This window comes from Rhinoraja longicauda, chromosome 5 (genome assembly GCF_053455715.1).
Source record: "Rhinoraja longicauda isolate Sanriku21f chromosome 5, sRhiLon1.1, whole genome shotgun sequence".
Lineage (NCBI taxonomy): Eukaryota > Metazoa > Chordata > Chondrichthyes > Rajiformes > Arhynchobatidae > Rhinoraja > Rhinoraja longicauda.
Window position 1 is genome coordinate 3,165,775 of NC_135957.1, and position 17,889 is coordinate 3,183,663.

General features: G+C 47.6%; 1 protein-coding gene across 1 annotated transcript in view; it reads left to right on the forward strand.

The window, feature by feature from the left end:
• Window positions 1-3,835: 3,835 nt before the first annotated feature.
• The window catches only part of wdr43 (WD repeat domain 43), a 68,526-nt gene continuing 54,472 nt past the window's right edge, over window positions 3,836-17,889 (forward strand). Inside the window, exons 1-3 of the mRNA XM_078399974.1 lie at window positions 3,836-4,164; window positions 12,639-12,773; window positions 17,454-17,575. Of these exons, the coding sequence (XP_078256100.1) occupies window positions 3,877-4,164; window positions 12,639-12,773; window positions 17,454-17,575 (545 nt within the window). The 5' untranslated portion in view covers window positions 3,836-3,876. The remainder of the gene's footprint in view (window positions 4,165-12,638; window positions 12,774-17,453; window positions 17,576-17,889) is intronic.

A 17,889-nucleotide genomic window follows, 5' to 3' on the forward strand; every position in this document is an offset into this window, starting at 1 on the left:
CTGCGGAGAGTAGTGCGTTCGGCAGAACGCACCATGGGAACTACACTCGCCCCCCTGCAGGACCTATACATCAGGAGGTGCAGATCCAGAGCCAGCAACATTATGGGGGACCCCTACCACCCCAGCAACGGACTGTTCCAGCTGCTACGGTCAGGCAAACGCCTCCGCTGTCACGCTGTGAAAACAGAGAGGATGAGACGGAGTTTCTTCCCACAGGCCATCAGGACCATTAACTCTCATATCACCAGGGACTAATTTAATTTACTGTGTTAATTTATTTTTTGTGTTAAAAATGTTATTTTTATTGTGTTTTGGTAGTTTAGCACAATCCGCAGGCGTTGCCACTTTCATTTCACTGCACATCTTGTATATGTATGTGACAAATAAACTTGACTTGACCCAGCAATTCTCAACTCTAATCAAAGTGTAGAGACTTAAGGCACTGCAGTAAAAGATGCAAAGTGCATAACGGCACAGACAAGTCCCGACCAAGTGTCCCCGACCCGAGACATCACCTGTCCATGTGTAAAGAAGGAACTGCAGATGCTGTTTTTTACATCGAAGATAGATCCAAACATGCTGGAGTGACTCAGCGGGACAGGCAGCATCTGTGGAGAAAAGGAACAGGTGACGTTTTAGGTCGAGACCCTTCTTCAGACCCCATCCCTTCTTCAGACCCCGATGTGTTGCCTCACCTGCTGAGTTACTCCGTTGTCATTTTTTCCATAAACCAGGATCTGCAGTTTCTGGTGTCTCCAAGAAATCTATGCAGAGATGCTGCCTGTCCCGCAGAGTTACTCCAGCATTTTGTTGTGCCTACCCGCAGTTCCTTCCTGCACATTTTGTCCAGTACGCACGTTATGTTTTGCTCAAGAATCCAGCATCTGCAATTTTTTGCGGCTGCATTTTGCAAGTAAGTCACCCTGAGATTGACAAGGGACAGAAACTCGGTGAGTCAGGCAGCATCTGCAGGTAGACACATAGCGCTGGAGTAACTCAGCGGGACAGGCAGCATCTCTGGATGGAAGGAATGGGTGACGTTTCGGGTCGAGACCCTTCTTCAGACTGAGAGTCAGGGGAGAGCGAGACACAGAGATATGGCAGGGTAAGGTGTGAAAACAACAGATCAGAGCGGATGCTGTTCAAAGAAATTGTAGAATGGGTCATTGTTAGTTAGGGGAGGGTGGAAACGAAGCATACAGTTCCTTATGTCACACTGAAGCTGCCCAAGCAGAATACGAAGCGGAAACTGAAACTGTACTTGTGTGTGCACTCTGCAGGCAAGTCGCCGTGTGACTGAAGAGTAGTCGCCCATTCCTTCTCTCCAGAGATGCTGCCTGTCCCGCTGAGTCACTCCAGCATTCTGTGTCTACCTGTGTCTTTCTGGGAGTTGTTCCATATATATGGTGCATGAAAACTAAACGCTGCTTCTCCATGTGCAGTTCTGACTCTGGGGACAGAGAGCAGACCTGTCCCAGACTACCCGAGAGGTCTGGATGGTTCATAGTGCAGCAGAAGATCAGAAATAATGTTGGCCATAAACCATTCAGTGCTTTGTAAACCAACAGTAGTATTTTGAAATTAATTCTTTGACAGACTGAAAGCCAGTGTGAAGACCTCAGAGCTGGAGTGGCGTGATGTGATTGTCGGGGGCGGGGCCGATGATAGAGGGGCGGGCCTTGTGAGAAGGGGGCGTGTCTGATGAGAAGGCATGGGTCTGATGAGAGGGGTCGGAACTGACGGATAGGGGGCGTGTCTGATGAGGCACCCATTGTAAGAAGGGGGCGGGGTTTGGTGGGGAGGGGGCGTGTCTGATGAGAGGAGGCGTCCCTTGTAAGAAGGGGACGGGGTTTGGTGGGGAGGGGGCGTGTCTGATGAGAGGAGGCGTCCCTTGTAAGAAGGGGGTGGGGTTTTGTGGGGAGGGGGTTTTCGTGTTCTTGTTCTATGCCTCTATGAAACTTTGCGAGTCTTCAAGGCACAACAGAATGTCTTTATTACAGTAACTCAACGCTGGCAGCAAGACAACTAAAATGGCTGCAACCTCACAATCTGACTGAACACTCCACACTGTATACAGCCAAGATAACTATGTACAAAACATCTCCTTTTGTCCACCTGCTGCATGGGAGGAGCAATGAGTCCTCCCATCCCACACAGTCCATCAAACATTACACTCCCCCTTTCAAGTTTGAACATCTCTATTCCTGAATGAGTCGCCTTGGGGGAGTACCACGATTGCAACGTGTTGATCGACGAAGGACCACAGGCAGATCGACGGGGAGTTCGTCTGGTGGAACTTCGTCAAGCCAGGGGAGGGGCAAACCAGGCACTCCAGTGTCCACACGATTCGGCACCGGGGTGTCCGACTGCTTGGTTCTGGTCAGGTTCTGCGCAGTCTTCACTGGAGGAACGCGGCTTCTTAATTGGTCATCATGCCGTCGGCAATGTCCTTCTTTTCCTTGGATGGTGTACATTGTGGTTCCAATGTGAGCCATGATCCTGCCAGCGCACTATTTGTTACGCTTGGTCGTATAATTGCATTAATATATGTAGTCACGACCGGTAATGCAGTTTGGAACAGTTCGATACTGCTGTAAGAAATCGCGCAATGCCAATTTCTTTTCAATTTCTACAGCGCGTTTCATGGCTTGCTTGAAAACGCCGACGAGCCGCTTGAGGGTGGATGAAAAGGTGCTGATGTCAGATACACGACTGAGTGATGTTTGCACCAGTCACTGAACATTTGCGAGGCAAATTGAGGTCCATTGTCGCTTACGATTGTTAAGGGCAATCCCCAAATGGCAAACAAATCGTCGAGCACAGAAGTGGTTGTTTCGGTGGTTGGATATTTATTCATTTGGATAACATGTGGCCATTTTGAATGGGCGTCCATGACGACCAGCCACATGTCCCACCAGGAACGGTCCGGCAAAATCTATGTGGATTCGCTGCAATGGTTGGTCGGGGACGGGCCATGGGGAGATCATTCTGACGAAACTGTGATCGCCAATTCTGAAAGTGTTGCACAAGACACACATTGGAATTGTGCGAATGAAGGCGCCCGCCCGCACGCATGTGTGGTGGCCGAATATCGAGGCCGATATAGCCGACCACTGCAAGGACTGCACACCATGTGCCGAAACAGCGCCGAATCAGACCTCCTCATGGCCCGGCCCACAGTGTACAGCCCACATAACCATCTGTGCAGCGCCACCTGCTGCACGGGAGGAGCAACGGGTCCTCCCACCCCACACGGTCCACCAAACATCACAGGGGTGGGTCTGGTGAGAGGAGGCGTCCCTTGTAAGAAGGGGGCGGGGTTTGGTGGGGAGGGGGCGGGGTCTTATGAGAGGGGCCGGGTCTGATGAGAGGGTGGTCTGACGAGAGGGGACGCGTCGTATGAGGGGGGCGTGTCTGACAAGAGGGGGTGGGGTCTGATGAGATGGGCGTATCTGATGTGAGGGAGCGGGGTCCAATAAGAGGGTGCGGGTGCGATGAGAGGAGGCGTCCCTTTATAAGAAGGGGGCGGGGTTTGGTGGGGAGGGGGTGGAGGGGGTGGAAGGGTGGGAGGGTGGGAGGGGCGGGGAGGGTGGGAGGGGCGGGGAGGGTGGGAGGGTCGGGGCTGACGGAGAGGGGGCGGGGTGTGATGAGCGGGGGCGGGGTGTGATGAGCGGGGGCGGGGTGTGATGAGCGGGGGCGGGGTGTGATGAGCGGGGGCGGGGTGTGATGAGAGGGGACGTGTCTGATTAGGGGGCGTGTCTGCCGGGGGGGGGGGGGGGGGCGTGTCGCCGCGGTGATTGACGGGATGCGTGGCCCCGCCCCGCGGGCGGCGGCGGCGCATGCGCGCTGTGCAACACGTGTCGAGGTGGCGGCGGCATGGCGGCGGTTGCTGGCGATGGAGACGGTGATGGCGGAGCGGGAGAGGTGGTGCCGGGCAGTGGCGGCTGCTGCGTGTTCTCGCCGCCGGCCCCGACCCCGGCGCGGTGCCTGGCCACGGTGGGCGGCGACGGGCGCGTCCGCCTGTGGGACACGCAGGCCGGGGGAGCGGCGGGCCGCCGCCTGCGACACGAGTACGTGCCCTCGGCCCATCTCAGCGCCACCTGCAGCTGCCTGGCCTGGGCCCCCCCCGCGTCCGCGCATGCCTCGGCCCGGCAACCAGCACAGGTGAGGGAGGCCCCGGCCCGGGGACGGGCTGCGGGGGGGAGGGGGAGAGCGGGAGAGGGGGAGAGCGGGAGCGGGGCAGCTCCAGAGAGAGAACGGGGGGGGGGGGGGGGGGAGCGCCGGGGCTGCTCCAGGGAGCGGGGGGGGGGAGAGGCCGGGGATGCGGGTCTACTGAGATCCCGGGGTATCGGGGCTGCGGGGGGGAGGAGAGCGGGGGGGAGAGGCCGGGGATGCGGGGAGCGAGGCTGAGGCCCCGGGGATCGAGGGCCGGGGCTGCCTGCGGCGAGAGGCCGGGGCTGCTAGGCCCAGGGAGCGAGGGGAGAGCCCGGGCATGTGGGGAGCGAGGGGAGAGGCCGGGCCGGGCATATGGGTCTGCTGAGGCCCGGGGCTGCGGCCCGGTCGGCGATGGATCTGGGGCTATGGGGAGAAGAGGGGGACTCGGGGCTCGATACAAGCCCGGCTCCACGACAGGTTGAGGGCCGGGGGGGCGGGGGAGTGGACGCTGGGCTGGGGGGGACGGGGACTACAAGCTGGCTAATGGAGACTGGGCTTGGTGGTGGTGGTGTGGGTGGGGGGGGGAAGAGAGAAAGAGAAGCCGGGGGGGGGGAGAGAGAGAGAAAGAGAAGCCGGGGGGGGGGGGGGGGGGGGGGGAAAGGGGGAGAGAGAGAGAAGCCGGGGATTGGGGGGCCCGGGCTCACAGGGAGAAGGGGGCTCGGTGTGGGGAAGACATGTGACTCCAGGCTCAGACTCTGCCAAATCGTCCTCCCTCAGTGTGGAGCAAGTGGGAGCTTCACTCAACACTCACAGAGCTTCACTCAACACTCACAGAGCTTCACTCTGGTTATAAATCTCACTCTGAATTTTGTCCCCCCCCCAAAAAAAAACCTTAAAAAAAATTAACACTCGACGAGGAATTCTTCCAAATGCATTAAATAAAAAGTCCTCTCCCCTTTAGAAACCTAGAAACCGCCGTCCCGTTTTTTACTCTAAACAGCAAGCACGCTAGTAAGTAAACGTCGGCCACATGGAGGCCCTGGCACGTTACAACTCTCTTTGGGCTTCACACCCTTTCGGCTTTATTGCGCAAATGTTCAGTCATCTCGACCTGTTGCTTGTAGCTGCCGGTGATTGCCCTACTTGAACGGCATGTTGAGGCGTCTGCGCTTTCGAGGGTTCTTGGTCCTCCAAAATATTCCAAATTGAATTTATTTAAACTGGAGGGGGATTTGTGGCCTGTTCAAGTAAGACACGTAGATCATCTGAATTTAATTCACGTGGTCATCAGATACTTCCAGGGCAAGATCAAAAAACTACTGAGGCTTAATGCTAAGTGGCAGTAAACGTTTGTTCAAGCCATTCGAGTTGATTATACAATCTGTGGGTTGGATGTGAAAGCATCCCAGTTCTTTAGTCAAAGGAATATACTGAGGTGGGGGTATATAGAGTTTCTGCTTTCACAATATGTTGTGTAAAACAAAACTGAGAGAAAAATATTTCTTTAGTGATAATGTTGTCTTTCAGAAATGCCTGAACTGACTTTTCATTTTCATTACCTATAATCTTAGTTGAATATCTTTTCTGCTGCGGTGACCAGTAAAATATATTTTTTAACCATGAAGTGAGTTTCTTGGATGGTCATCAATGTTTCTAATCTCTCATACAACTATGACTTTATGTCTGAAGAAGGGTCTCGACCCAAAACGTCACCCAATTCTTCTACCCAGAAATGCTGCCTGTCCCGCTGAGTTACTCCAGCATTTTGTGTCTAAACCAGCATCTGCATTTCCTTCCGACACATAATTTCATGACATTTAGAATTATCCCACTATCTTAACTGTCTGCCATTTTAATCCTGGGCTCTTCGAAACTTGTCTACATACTGCTCATATCTTAACTTTGTGTTATTGAATGTTAGATCATGGTCTGGGGACTACTGTCATAAACTTTCATTATTGCTTTCTTAACTTTGTTATGGCCTTTCCCTTATCTTTCTAACCTCTTGTAATCTTGAGGACACATGGTTGAGGATACTAACTGCCACTACCCTGATTACTTTCATCCCACCATTCCTTTGAAGGGTTATGAACCTAAAACATTAATTCTGCTTCTGTCTCCACAGGTGGTGACTGACCTGAGTCCCTTGGGCATTTTCTGATTTTTATTTCAGATTTTCAACTGGTATGGCAGTTTGGTTTTCGATCACCTTACAATTGATGGATATATTTCAGCTGATGAAGCTGCAAATTGTGGAGCCTTCACAGATCTCCGTTTATCCTCTTCCTCTCAGACATTATTAAGCTACTGTGACTGAGCTTTTAGTTATCCTAATGTCTCTTTTGGTTACATTTCCTGAGGATTTTTGTCCATCTTTGAAAAGCCTGGGCAGCATTTGGGATAAGGGACTGCAAAATCCAAAAGGAATTGTAATGATTTAAAAGGCATTCACAGGACTACAAATAATACTCCAATGTTTCATCAAATGCCAAAGTGCTGGAGGAACTCGCCAGTCCAGGCAATATCTGTAGAAGAAAGTGAATACACATTGTTTCGGGTCAGAACTTTTCTTCAGACTGATGGAGTAGAGGGGAAAAAGCTGGTAACGAGGTGAGGGGGAGGCAGGCAATAACTTGCAAGACATGGGCAGATACAGGTGAGGAGGCGTAACTGTGACCCAGTGTTTTGTTGTAACGTGACATACCTGCACTTGTATTCTATCGCAAGATGAAGTTGAGTATCCTACATGCTGCCCTCCATGCTACCAACACCTGCATGTGCTGCTAGTTTTAGCATCACAGACTCTTCATCAAAACTCTATGGGCATTTGCTGTGTATGTCCTATTCTTGTTTGTCCTTCTAAAAGCAGCAGTTGTAGAGTTGCTGCCTTGCAGGCCCAGAGACCCGGGTTCAATCCTGTTCACCGGCGCTGTTTGTACTGTTCTCTCTGTGGCCATGTGGGATTTCTCCGGGTGCTCCGGTTTCCACCAACATTCCAAAGACGTGCATGTTTGTAGGTTAATTGGCTTTGGTAAATTGTTCCTAGTATTTCGGATAGAACTGGCGTACGGAGTGATTGCTGATCGAGGTGGGCCGAAGGGCCTGTTTCCACACTATCTCTGAAACCAAAATGTATCACTGTACGTGGCAGAATGATACTCCATATATCATTGCACTTCTCAGCTTTGCAGGTGATCAGTGTGCTGTAGCCCAAGCACCCCCCTGCTAAACTCTGAAAAGTCCAGAACTTATTCCCCATCCCATTGCACTTGTGAAGACGCACTGCCGCCTTGAATGCTTGCACTTCTTTTGATAAAGTTGCTCCCAGTCCTATTGTGTAGGCAGCTCCAGGGTTTAGGCCCAACATTGATGATAAGCCAGGAATTTATTTCCAGGATGGGATGGTGTGTGACGTGGAGGGGACCTGCAAGTGATGGTGTTGAGTGACTGCGGTGCACTTTCTAGGCGGTACGGTGGCGCAGCGGTAGAGTTGCTGCCTTACAGCGAATGCAGCGCCGGAGACTCGGGTTCGATCCTGACTATGGGCGCCGTCTGTACGGAGTTTGTACGTTCTCCCCGTGACCTGCGTGGGTTTTCTCCGAGATCTTCGGTTTCCTCCCACACTCCAAATGCGTACAGGTATGTAGGTGAATTGGCTGGGTTAATTAAAAATGTAAAAAATTGTCCCTAGTGTGTAGGATAGTGTGGGGATCGCTGGGCGGTGTGGACCCGGTGGGCCGAAGGGCCTGTTTCCGCACTGTATCTCTAAATCTAAAAAAATCTAAATCTAAATTCCTTGCAATTACAGTGTAGAGCTGGTGGAATGAATGAGGCACTATTGAAGGTAGACACAAAATGCTGGAGTAACTCAGCGGGTCAGGCAGCATCTCGGGAGAGAAGGAATGGGTGACGTTTTGGGTCGGGACCCTTCAGACTGATGTCGGGAAGGGGCGGGACAAAGATAGAATGTAGTCAGAGACAGTGAGACCAGTGAGAGATCTGGGAAGGGGGAGGGGATGGAGAGAGAGGGAAAGCAAGGGCTATCTGAAGTTAGAGAAGTCAATGTTCATACCGCTTGGGTGTAAACTACCCAAGCGAAATATGGGGTGCTGCTGCTCCAATTTGCACTGGGCCTCACTCTGACAATGGAGGAGGCCCAGGACAGAGAGGTCAGATTGGGAATAGTAGGGGGAGTTGAAGTGCTGAGCCACCAGGAGATCAATTAGGTTAAGACGGACTGAGCGGAGGCGTTCAGTGAAAAGATCACCGAGCCTGCACTTGGTCTCGCTGATGTAGAGGAGTTGACACCTGGAACAGTGGATACGGTAGATGAGGTTGGAGGACGTGCAAGTGAACCTCTGCCTCACCTGGAACTATTGAAGCAGGCTGCCCATTTCTGGATGCTTGAGTATTGTTGGGAGTCGCATTTGTCCAGGTTCCACAGTGTTCGTGTATTGCCGATGATGGAGTGGCTTTGGGATGTTCACGGGTGGCAGGACGCTCACAATCTGACGTGTTGTTTAGGCTGCAGCTTTTGTGGTTGGAGCAGTTGAGTTTACGAGCCTCAGTATGTTGGTTGTGGAGTTCTTGGCAATCCTACTGCCGTTGCATAATTATAGGTAAAGGATTGAATTATCTTGTCGGAGCTGGTCATTGCCCGGGTGTTAAACAGTGTTAATAGTCAAATATCAGACCATGCTAAATGTTGTCTGTGCTGTGTGCTGCTTTGTTTGCGATGAGACAAAGAAGGGTCTCGACTCAACGTCACCCGTTCCTTCTCCAGAGATGCTGCCTGCCCCGCTGAGTTACTCCAGCACAAGACAATTTGAATGTTGTGCAGGCACCTCACTCATGGCCATTGATTGAAGCCTCCAAGTGTTGTGTCTAGACCACCGCCCTGTGGAACTGCTGCAGTTATGTACTCGTGCAAGCATGAGATTGATCTTCAGAAAATGCAATCATCGGGAGTTTTTCCCCCCTGTATTGATGTATTTCCTGTAATTCTTTTCCGAGGCTCCCTGCTGCCACACTTGTTGAAATGCTGCCCTATGTCAAAGAAAGTGTTTGACACCGTGTCTCTGGATTTAAGCTCCTTGTGCTCTTATGGAGGTTGTGATGAAATATGAGGCCGTGTGATTGAGGTGGAAACTAAGCGAGGCCATTTTGACTCATAGTCAGGAAGTATCCAGCATTTCGGCAGCATGTGGACAGCAAAGGAGGTGGATAAGATTTGGTGGAAAATGGCAATTTTATAAAGGGAGGATGGAGTTTTAGTAGCACATTGGAGATTTAGAAAAGTGTAATCTTTGATAGGGGCAGGCAGGGTATGAAATTACTGACTAGTAGATGGAACTGCAGAAGCTGGTTTAAACCGCAGATAGACAGCAAAAAAACTGGAGACAGGGTCTGAACCTGAAACGTCACCTATTCCTTTCTCCAGAGATGCTGTCTGACCCGCTGAGTTGTCCAGCTTTTTGTGACCAGTAGGTGTAGTTGACTAGGACATGTGATTGAACTGACTAGGTGTGGTTGTGACCAAAGACACTGGGGACACTAGAAGAATGAGGAGGGACCCCGTTTAAAGATATTCTGAATAGTGAAAGGCTTGGATGATGTGGAGAAGATATTTCCACTAGTGGGAGAGTCTAGGACCAGAGGTCACAGCCTCAGAATTAAAGGATGTTCTTTTAGGAAAGAGATGAGGAGAAAATTCTTTAGTCAGAGGGTGGTGAATCTGTGGAATTCTTTGCCACAGAAGGCTGTGGAGGCCAAGTCAGTGGATATTTTTGAGGCAGAGATTCTTTATTAGATCCTTTTATTTATTTATTTAGATTCTTGATTAGTACAGGTGTCAGGTTATGGGGAGATGGCAGGAGAATGGGGTTAGGAGGGAGAGATAAATCAGCCATGATTGAATGGCGGAGTAGACTAGATGGGCTGAATGGCCTAATTCTACTCACCACTTTTGACTCAATGTTTAATTGTTGAAAGCTGCAGCCCATTGCTAGTTTGGTTGTCAGATGAGTGATCTGATATTATAGGCAGGACAGGAGTTGAGAATTAGTGAATAAAGCATCAGCAAACAGCTTTGAATAATGTTACAGTGGGTAATGTATATAAATAAGGGGTGAATAATTGATTTCTCATGGGAGTGGCTCTTTTTTCAAAGAGTGGTTGATTATTTTGGTGGTGGCAAGGGGGGAAGGAAGTTGCTTGCAGCTGCTTTGAAAATATGACATTTGATGTTTTTGAGTAGATTGTCAGGGTTGTTTTTGCCCCAGATACTAGCTTTTTGAGATGAATGAAATAGTATGATTATGGGACCTATTCTTACATAAAAATTGTTGTTTGATTTTGGAGCTGGATTTGGGTACTCTAAACAAAATTAGTATTACCCGTGTACAGCGAAATTGCAGAATTTAGAACATTGTACGAAATAATTGGCTGTTTGCTCCTTTGTGTCTTTTCCATCATTTGTCATGATCATGGCTGATCATCCACATCAGTGCCATTTTCTTGCAATATCACAGTGAATGGCGGTGCTGCCTCGAAGGGCCGAATGGCCTACTCGTGCACCTATTGTCTATTGGGCCAAGTAAGATGTCTACGTCATCTTGAAGCCTCTTTATGTTCACTTCCTATTCATAATCCTGCTTGGTTTTGCATCATGTGCAAATCTGACATTTGTTCTTGGCCAAATTGTTAATTATTGAGGGCAAATAGCTATGGACCAACCAATGACCCATAAGGTACTCGCATGTACGATCCACAGCCGCCAGTCTGAGAAAGATGTGCGTATACCCTCTTTGTTTCTGTCTGGTAACCAATTTTCAATCTGTGTTGGTTTATATCCCCAATTCCATATCCTCTAACCTTATTGACAGCTACTAAATGCTGCCTTACAGCGCCAGACACACGGGCTCGATCCCAACTACAGGTGCTGCCTGCATGGAGTTTGCATCTTCTCCCTGTGACGGCCTGGGTTTTCTCCTGGTGTCTAAATTAGTTTGCAGGTTAATTTGCGTCAGTAAAATTGTGCCTGGTGTGCAGGATAGAACTAATGCATGGGGTGATTGCTGTTCGGTGTGGACTCGGTGAGCCGGTAGTGCCTGTTTCTGTGCTGCATCTCGACAGTCTAAAGTAAAATCTAGAGTCTGAAGTCTAATTTCGTGCGGGAGACCTTTATTAAATGCCTTCTGAGATCAAAAGCCAAACATGATTTTCCTTTCAGAAATCCAGTCCTATTTTCCACAGTGTTCTTCCATTGTAGCATTGTTATAAATTCCAGCATTTTTCACAGTACTGCTGTTTGGTTGAAAAGTCTAGTTCGCTCTTTTCTCTCTCCCTCTTCAAGGAAACAATGAGGAGGTTCTGCTCCTTGGGTTTGTGAAGAGGTGTTCTCTCCCTATTTCAAGCCACAAAGTCACAGATTGAGGGTAGGTTTTGGTTTTCATTTGGCTAGTAATCAGTTTATTACTCTGTCTGGGCGCAACCATGAGAAAAATAACCTGTTCCTGCAGATTTGCTGTGTGTTAGTTTTGGAGATACAACATTGAAATGGGCCCTTTGGCCCACCGAGTACACCCTGACCATCGATCACCTACTCACTGGTTTTAAGTTATCCCACCTTCTCATCCTCTCCCTGCATGATAGGGGCAAGTATTAACCTACAAACCCACATACCGTTGGCATGTGGGACGAAACTGGAGCACCCGGAGAAAACCCACTTGGTCACGGGGAGAACGTGCAAGCTGCGCACTGAGGTCAGCATCGAACCCGGGTCTCTGGCGCTGCGTGCAGGCAGCAGCCCTATGCTGCACCATTGTGACGTTCAACCAACATCTTCATCTGACTGTGGTGGAAATGGTGCAAATTGCCATTAATTAGTTGGCCCGCACTTGTCCAGCTGATGGATGTGTATGCTAGCAGGATTTAAATGTTCTGGGAAGGGACGTAGGAGTGAGTTTGCAACTATCCAGCCAAAATGTTTTTTTCCCACAAAAGAGGCAAACACTTGGAAATCTGAAATAAAATCTGAGAGATGTAGATTTAGAGATACAGCGCAGAAACAGGCCCTTCGGCCCACCAGGTCCGCGCCGACCAGCGATCCCCGCACACCAACATCCTATACCCTCGAGGGACAATTTTTGCATTTGCCCAGCCAATTAACCTACAAACCTGCATGTCTTTGGAGTGTGGGAGGAAACTGAAGATATCGGAGAAAACCCACCCAGGTCACGGGGAGAACGTACAAACTCCGTACAGACGGCGCCCGTAGTCGGGATCGAACCCGTGTCTCCGGCGCGTTTGTCTTTTTTCACATTGGAAAAAAACCGTCTTGAAACAGGGATGATTAGAAGCAAGGCTCTGATTTTGACCTTTACCCAGACTCTGGTAAAGCCAGACACTTTTCAATCACTAATTCTTTTTTTTCTGTGGTGTGAAATTACTGAGTAAAGGTGTGGATTATCTCTTCTTTCTAGGAGGTTCCTCAGAAAAAAAAGAGGAGATCGGAGAAAGTGGAAGTCAATGAGGAATTGGATCTACTGGCTATTGGCACAGCAGTTGGCAGCATCTTGTTATACAGTATAGTGAAAGGAGAATTACAGAGGAAGCTGGTAAGATTACTTGTAGCGTTAAATTGGCAAAAATCTGTTCAGTTGACTGAATTGTGTAATATATGAATATCTTTCAAAGTAATAACAAAGGAACAGAATGTTTAAGGCCATGCACCCAACAGAGATTGGCATGTTAATAACATTTCACACATGCAAAAGACAGAGGTTCACCTGCACCTCCTCCAACCTCATCTATTGCATCCGCTGCTCCAGATGTCAACTTATTTACATCGGCGAAACCAAGCGCAGGCTCGGCGATCGCTTCGCTCAACACCTGCGCCTGGTCCGCGTTGGCCAAACTGATCTCCCGGTGGCTGAGCACTTCAACTCCCCCTCCCACTCCCAGTCTGACCTTTCTGTCATGGGCCTCCTCCAGTGCCATAGTGAGGCCCACCGCAAATTGGAGGAACAGCACTTCATATTTTGCCTGGGCAGCTTGCAGCCCAGTGGTATGTACATCGACTTCTCCCACTTTAGATACTTCCTCTGTCCCTCTCTTCCCCTCCCCCTTCCGAGATCTCCCTCTATCTTCCTGTCTCCACCTATATCCTTCCTTTGTCCCGCCCCCTGACATCAGTCTGAAGAAGGGTCTCGACCCGAAACGTCACCCATTCCTTCTCTCCTGAGATGCTGCCTGACCTGCTGAGTTACTCCAGCATTTTGTGAATAAATACCTTCGATTTGTATCAGCATCTGCAGTTATTGTCTTATACATTTCACACATGTTCATTGCACCACAGTTCAAGGTAGTTGTAAAAGTGTTCTCTTACCTGCTAGAAATAACGTTTTGGACGGTTTCCAAAAGTTTGATTTTTAATCTGTGTGCCACTATATAAATAGGCTCAATTTTACTTTCAAAGCTGTTTTTAGAATACCTCAGGAGTTCATCTATATACTAAAACTCTCTTTTGTTATCTTGTTTGTGACTGCAAAACGGTACACGATAGTGCGACAATTTTAGGCCCACCTTACTCACCATTGTCACTTTAGTGATAATGCAAGTAGTTTTATTGAAATCGGGTGTTATATTTTTAAAGATTCACATTTTAAAGTTTAAAAGGAAGGGAGGAGAGGGGAGGGGGGGGTGAGGGGTGAGGGAGAGGGGACGACGACAGGATGCTGCACCAATGCAGGAGAGGTTTGACTTTGTCTAGTCTTCCACTAAAGATCCTCCCTTTATCCTGTATCTGTACACTGGGCGGCTTCATTGAAATCACGTATAGTTCTTCTGCTAATTGGATGGCACGCAACAAAAAGGCTTGAGTTGAGTTTAGTTTATTGTCACGTGTACCGAGGTACAGTGAAAAGCTTTTGTTGCGTACTAACCAGTCAGCGGAAAGACAATTCGTGATTGCAATCGAGCCATCCACAGTGTGCAGATACAGGGTAAAGGGGAAATGAGAATCATGTTTTGTGCCTTTCACTGTATCTCGGTACACGTGACAAAAACAAATTAAACTATGAATATAACCTTTTGTCCCAAGATTAACCTGTCCCGTTACAAGAACAAAAGGCTTTTTTTTTCATTGCTCGGGGCATGTGACAATAATAAACCAAACTAAATTTACACTATTATCTACCACATTGGTGATCCTTGGACTATCATTGATCGGACTTTGCTGGCTCGACCTTGCACTAAATGTTATTCCCTTATCATGTATCTACAGTGCCCTCCGTAATGATTGGGACAAAGACCCATTATTTATTTATTTGCCTCTACTCCACAGATTTGCAATGGAAAAAAATCACATGTGGTTAAAGTGCACATTGTCAGATTTTATTGAAGGGTGTTATACTTTTTGGTTTCATCATGTAGAAATTACAGCTGTGTTTATACATAGTCCCCCCATTTCAGGGCACCATAATGTTTGGGACACATGGCTTCACAGGCATTTGAATTTGCACGGGTGTGTTTAATTGCCTCCTTAATGCAGGTATAAGAGAGCTCTCAGCACATAGTCTTTCCTCCAGTCTTTCCATCACCTTTGGAAACTTTTATTGCTGTTGATCATCATGAGGACCAAAGTTGTGCCAATGTAGTCAAAGAAGCCATTATGAGACTGAGAAACAAGAATAAAACTGTTAGAGACATCATCCAAACCTTAGGCTTACCAAAATCAACTGTTTGGAACATCATTAAGAAGAAAGAGAGCACTGGTGAGCTTACTAATCGCAAAGGGAATGGTAGGCCAAGGAAGACCTCCACAGCTGATGACAGAAGAATTCTCAATAATAAAGAAAAATCACCAGAGAAGACACCCAGCAACTGGTGATGTCCATGAATCGCAGACTTCAAGCAGTCATTGCATGCAAAGGACATGCAACAAAATACTAAACATGACTATTTCATTTACTTGACATTGCTGTGTCCCAAACATTATGGTGCCCTGAAATGGGGGACTATGTATGAACACTTGTAATTTCTACATGAGGAAACCAAAAGTATAAAAATGGCCTTTATTAAAATCTGACAATATGCACTTTAACCACCTGATTTTTTTTCTATTACTAATCTCAAATTGTGGAGTACAGAAGCAAATAAATAAATGATGGGTCCTAAACATGGAGGGCACTGTACACCAAATGGCTCGAATGTAATCATGTATTGTCTTTCCACTGACTGGATAGCACGCAACAAAACCTTTTAACTGCCTCAGTACACGTGACAATAAACTAAACTATATTTTGTATCATATGCTATTTATCATGTATTCTGCTTTTACAAATAACCCACATTTCTCTAAAATAAATTCTCTTCTGCCCATCTAACCAGTCAGTTATTTTCTGGCAACCCTTTCACACCCTGCTATTTGATCTTCACTTGCTCACTCTCCTTTCCTTCGACCTCAGCACACTCATTTTTCTTGCCTGGCTCTCGATCTTTCATTCATTGTCCTCGCATTCCTGGCCTCTTCTCGACCCCCTGCCAAGCTGGCATGGAATAACACAAGTTGATGTACTTTGACTATTATGACTGAACTGCATCAATCAATACTGCTCTGCAAGTATTGAGAGCTTGTTAACCAGTGTAATTGTCTTAAAGATAGACAATGCTGGAGTAACTCAGCGGGACAGGCAGCATTTCTGGAGAGAAGGAATGGGTGACTTTTCGGGTCGAGACCCTTCAGACTGACCCGAAACGTCACCTATTTCTTCTCTCCGGAGATGCCGCCTGAGTTACTCCAGCTTTTTGTGTCTATCTTTGGTTTAAACAAGCATCTGCAGTTCCTTCCTACACAGTGTAATTGCCTTTGCTGCCTCTGCTATTGAAATGTGGACCATTTAATATTGTATCATACAAAGGAACATTTACCCCTTTTGAATCTGAGGCAAGAATAATAAAGCTTGCCTCATCGGACAGACTTTGGTTGCTTTCCCCATATCTTTCATGTAACCTTGCATTTTTTATTTTCTAGATTTCTTTCCCTGTTGAAAGGCTATTGAATTTGCCTCCAGAAATTCTGTCAGACAAATGCATTTCTGATGCTCACTGCTTGCTTTGTGTTTTAATTTATCCATTTGAGGTTTTGGTTAATTTGATAGGCACTTTAACTTTATCTTCTCTCTTGAACCTTCCACCAGGCTTCTCTTGCTTTTGTTCACAAGTTCCTTCGCCCTGTAATGTGCCTGCTCCAGTAAAGTTGGGTGAAGAGAAATGAATGCAATCCTCCAGGATTTTGAACGGATGAATCCTGACTTTTAAATATTTGTTTAGAGACAGTGCGTGGACAATGCCCTTCAGCCCTTGGCATTCACACCAGCTCTGTTATCCCACTTTCCCGTCCACTTCCTGCATATTAGCAGCCATTTTAGAGGCCAATTAACCAACAAACCTGCATGTTTTTGGGATGTGGGAGGAAACCAGATCATCTCCTAGAAACCCACGCAGTCACAGGGAGAACATGCAAACTCCACACAGACAGCACCCAATTGAAGCTGGTGCTGTTGAGACAGCCAATGTACCTTCTGTACTGCCCCTTTCTTTTTGAATTATGCCCCTATTTTAAAAAGTCAAGAAAACAAGGCACTCATTTGAAGTATTTTTTCAACCTACACTCCCAACTACAAGGGTTGATGCACATAACCTGCATCCAAATACTGTTGTATGTTTTAATCTTGAATTCTCTTTGTTCTTCCTATTGCAGTGAATCACTTAAAGCAAATTTAATATGTGAAAGTACCATCATATGTCCACTATGTCGACCAGCCTGTCTACAAATTCCATTGATTACGTGCAAGTTTTTGCCATTTTGAGCTTAACCCCTAGCATTGTGGAAAGGTTGAATTATCTGATCCATTGCTGGGGCCATTGACTCCATTTACACCTCACGCTGCATCTCAGCCGCTTCCTCTTCTCCCCTCTCCTCCCCTCTCCCATCGGGCAAAAGGTATAGAACTGTAAAAACACATAACTCCAGATTCAGGGACAGTTTCTTCCCAGCTGTTATTGAGCAACTGAACCATCCTGCCAACAACTAAAGAGCAGTCCTGGGCTGCTATGTACCTCATTGGAGACCCTCGGGCTACTTTTGATCAGACTTTACTGGACTTTATCTTGTACTAAACGTTATTCACATTATTCCCGTTATCATTTATCAGTGTACTGTGGTTGGTTGAATGTAGTTGTGTACTGTCTTCGCTTTTATCCAATTTTTTTTGTCTTGCTTTTAATATTTTCAGAGTGATGGACATAACGGTAAAGTAAACTGTGTACGGTGGCATCACGAAAATGATCGTCTCTACAGCTGCTCAGATGACAAGCACATAGTGGAGTGGAGCGTGCCAACGGGGAAAGTGAAATGGTCAGTGATGTGGTATTTCTTGATCTAGTATTTGCTCCCTGCTTCTCTCCATATTTTGTTCTTTTCGCTCCCAGCTGATCAGGCGCAATTGGTCTTTGCTCTTACGTTCGGTGCAGTAGGTCTAAGATGACACAATAATTAGTCGTTGTATGGAGCCTTGGTTGTCTTGCTGCATTATGCTTGTAGTGTTGCCTCTGTTGTAGCTTCCTGCTGCGATGGTTGAGAGAGCGTTAGACAATTGGCACGCGCCACCTGAATGCTTAGACTGCTAAATATCCTTCAACAACAGCGTCATAGTTGCAAAGTTTTTCTTT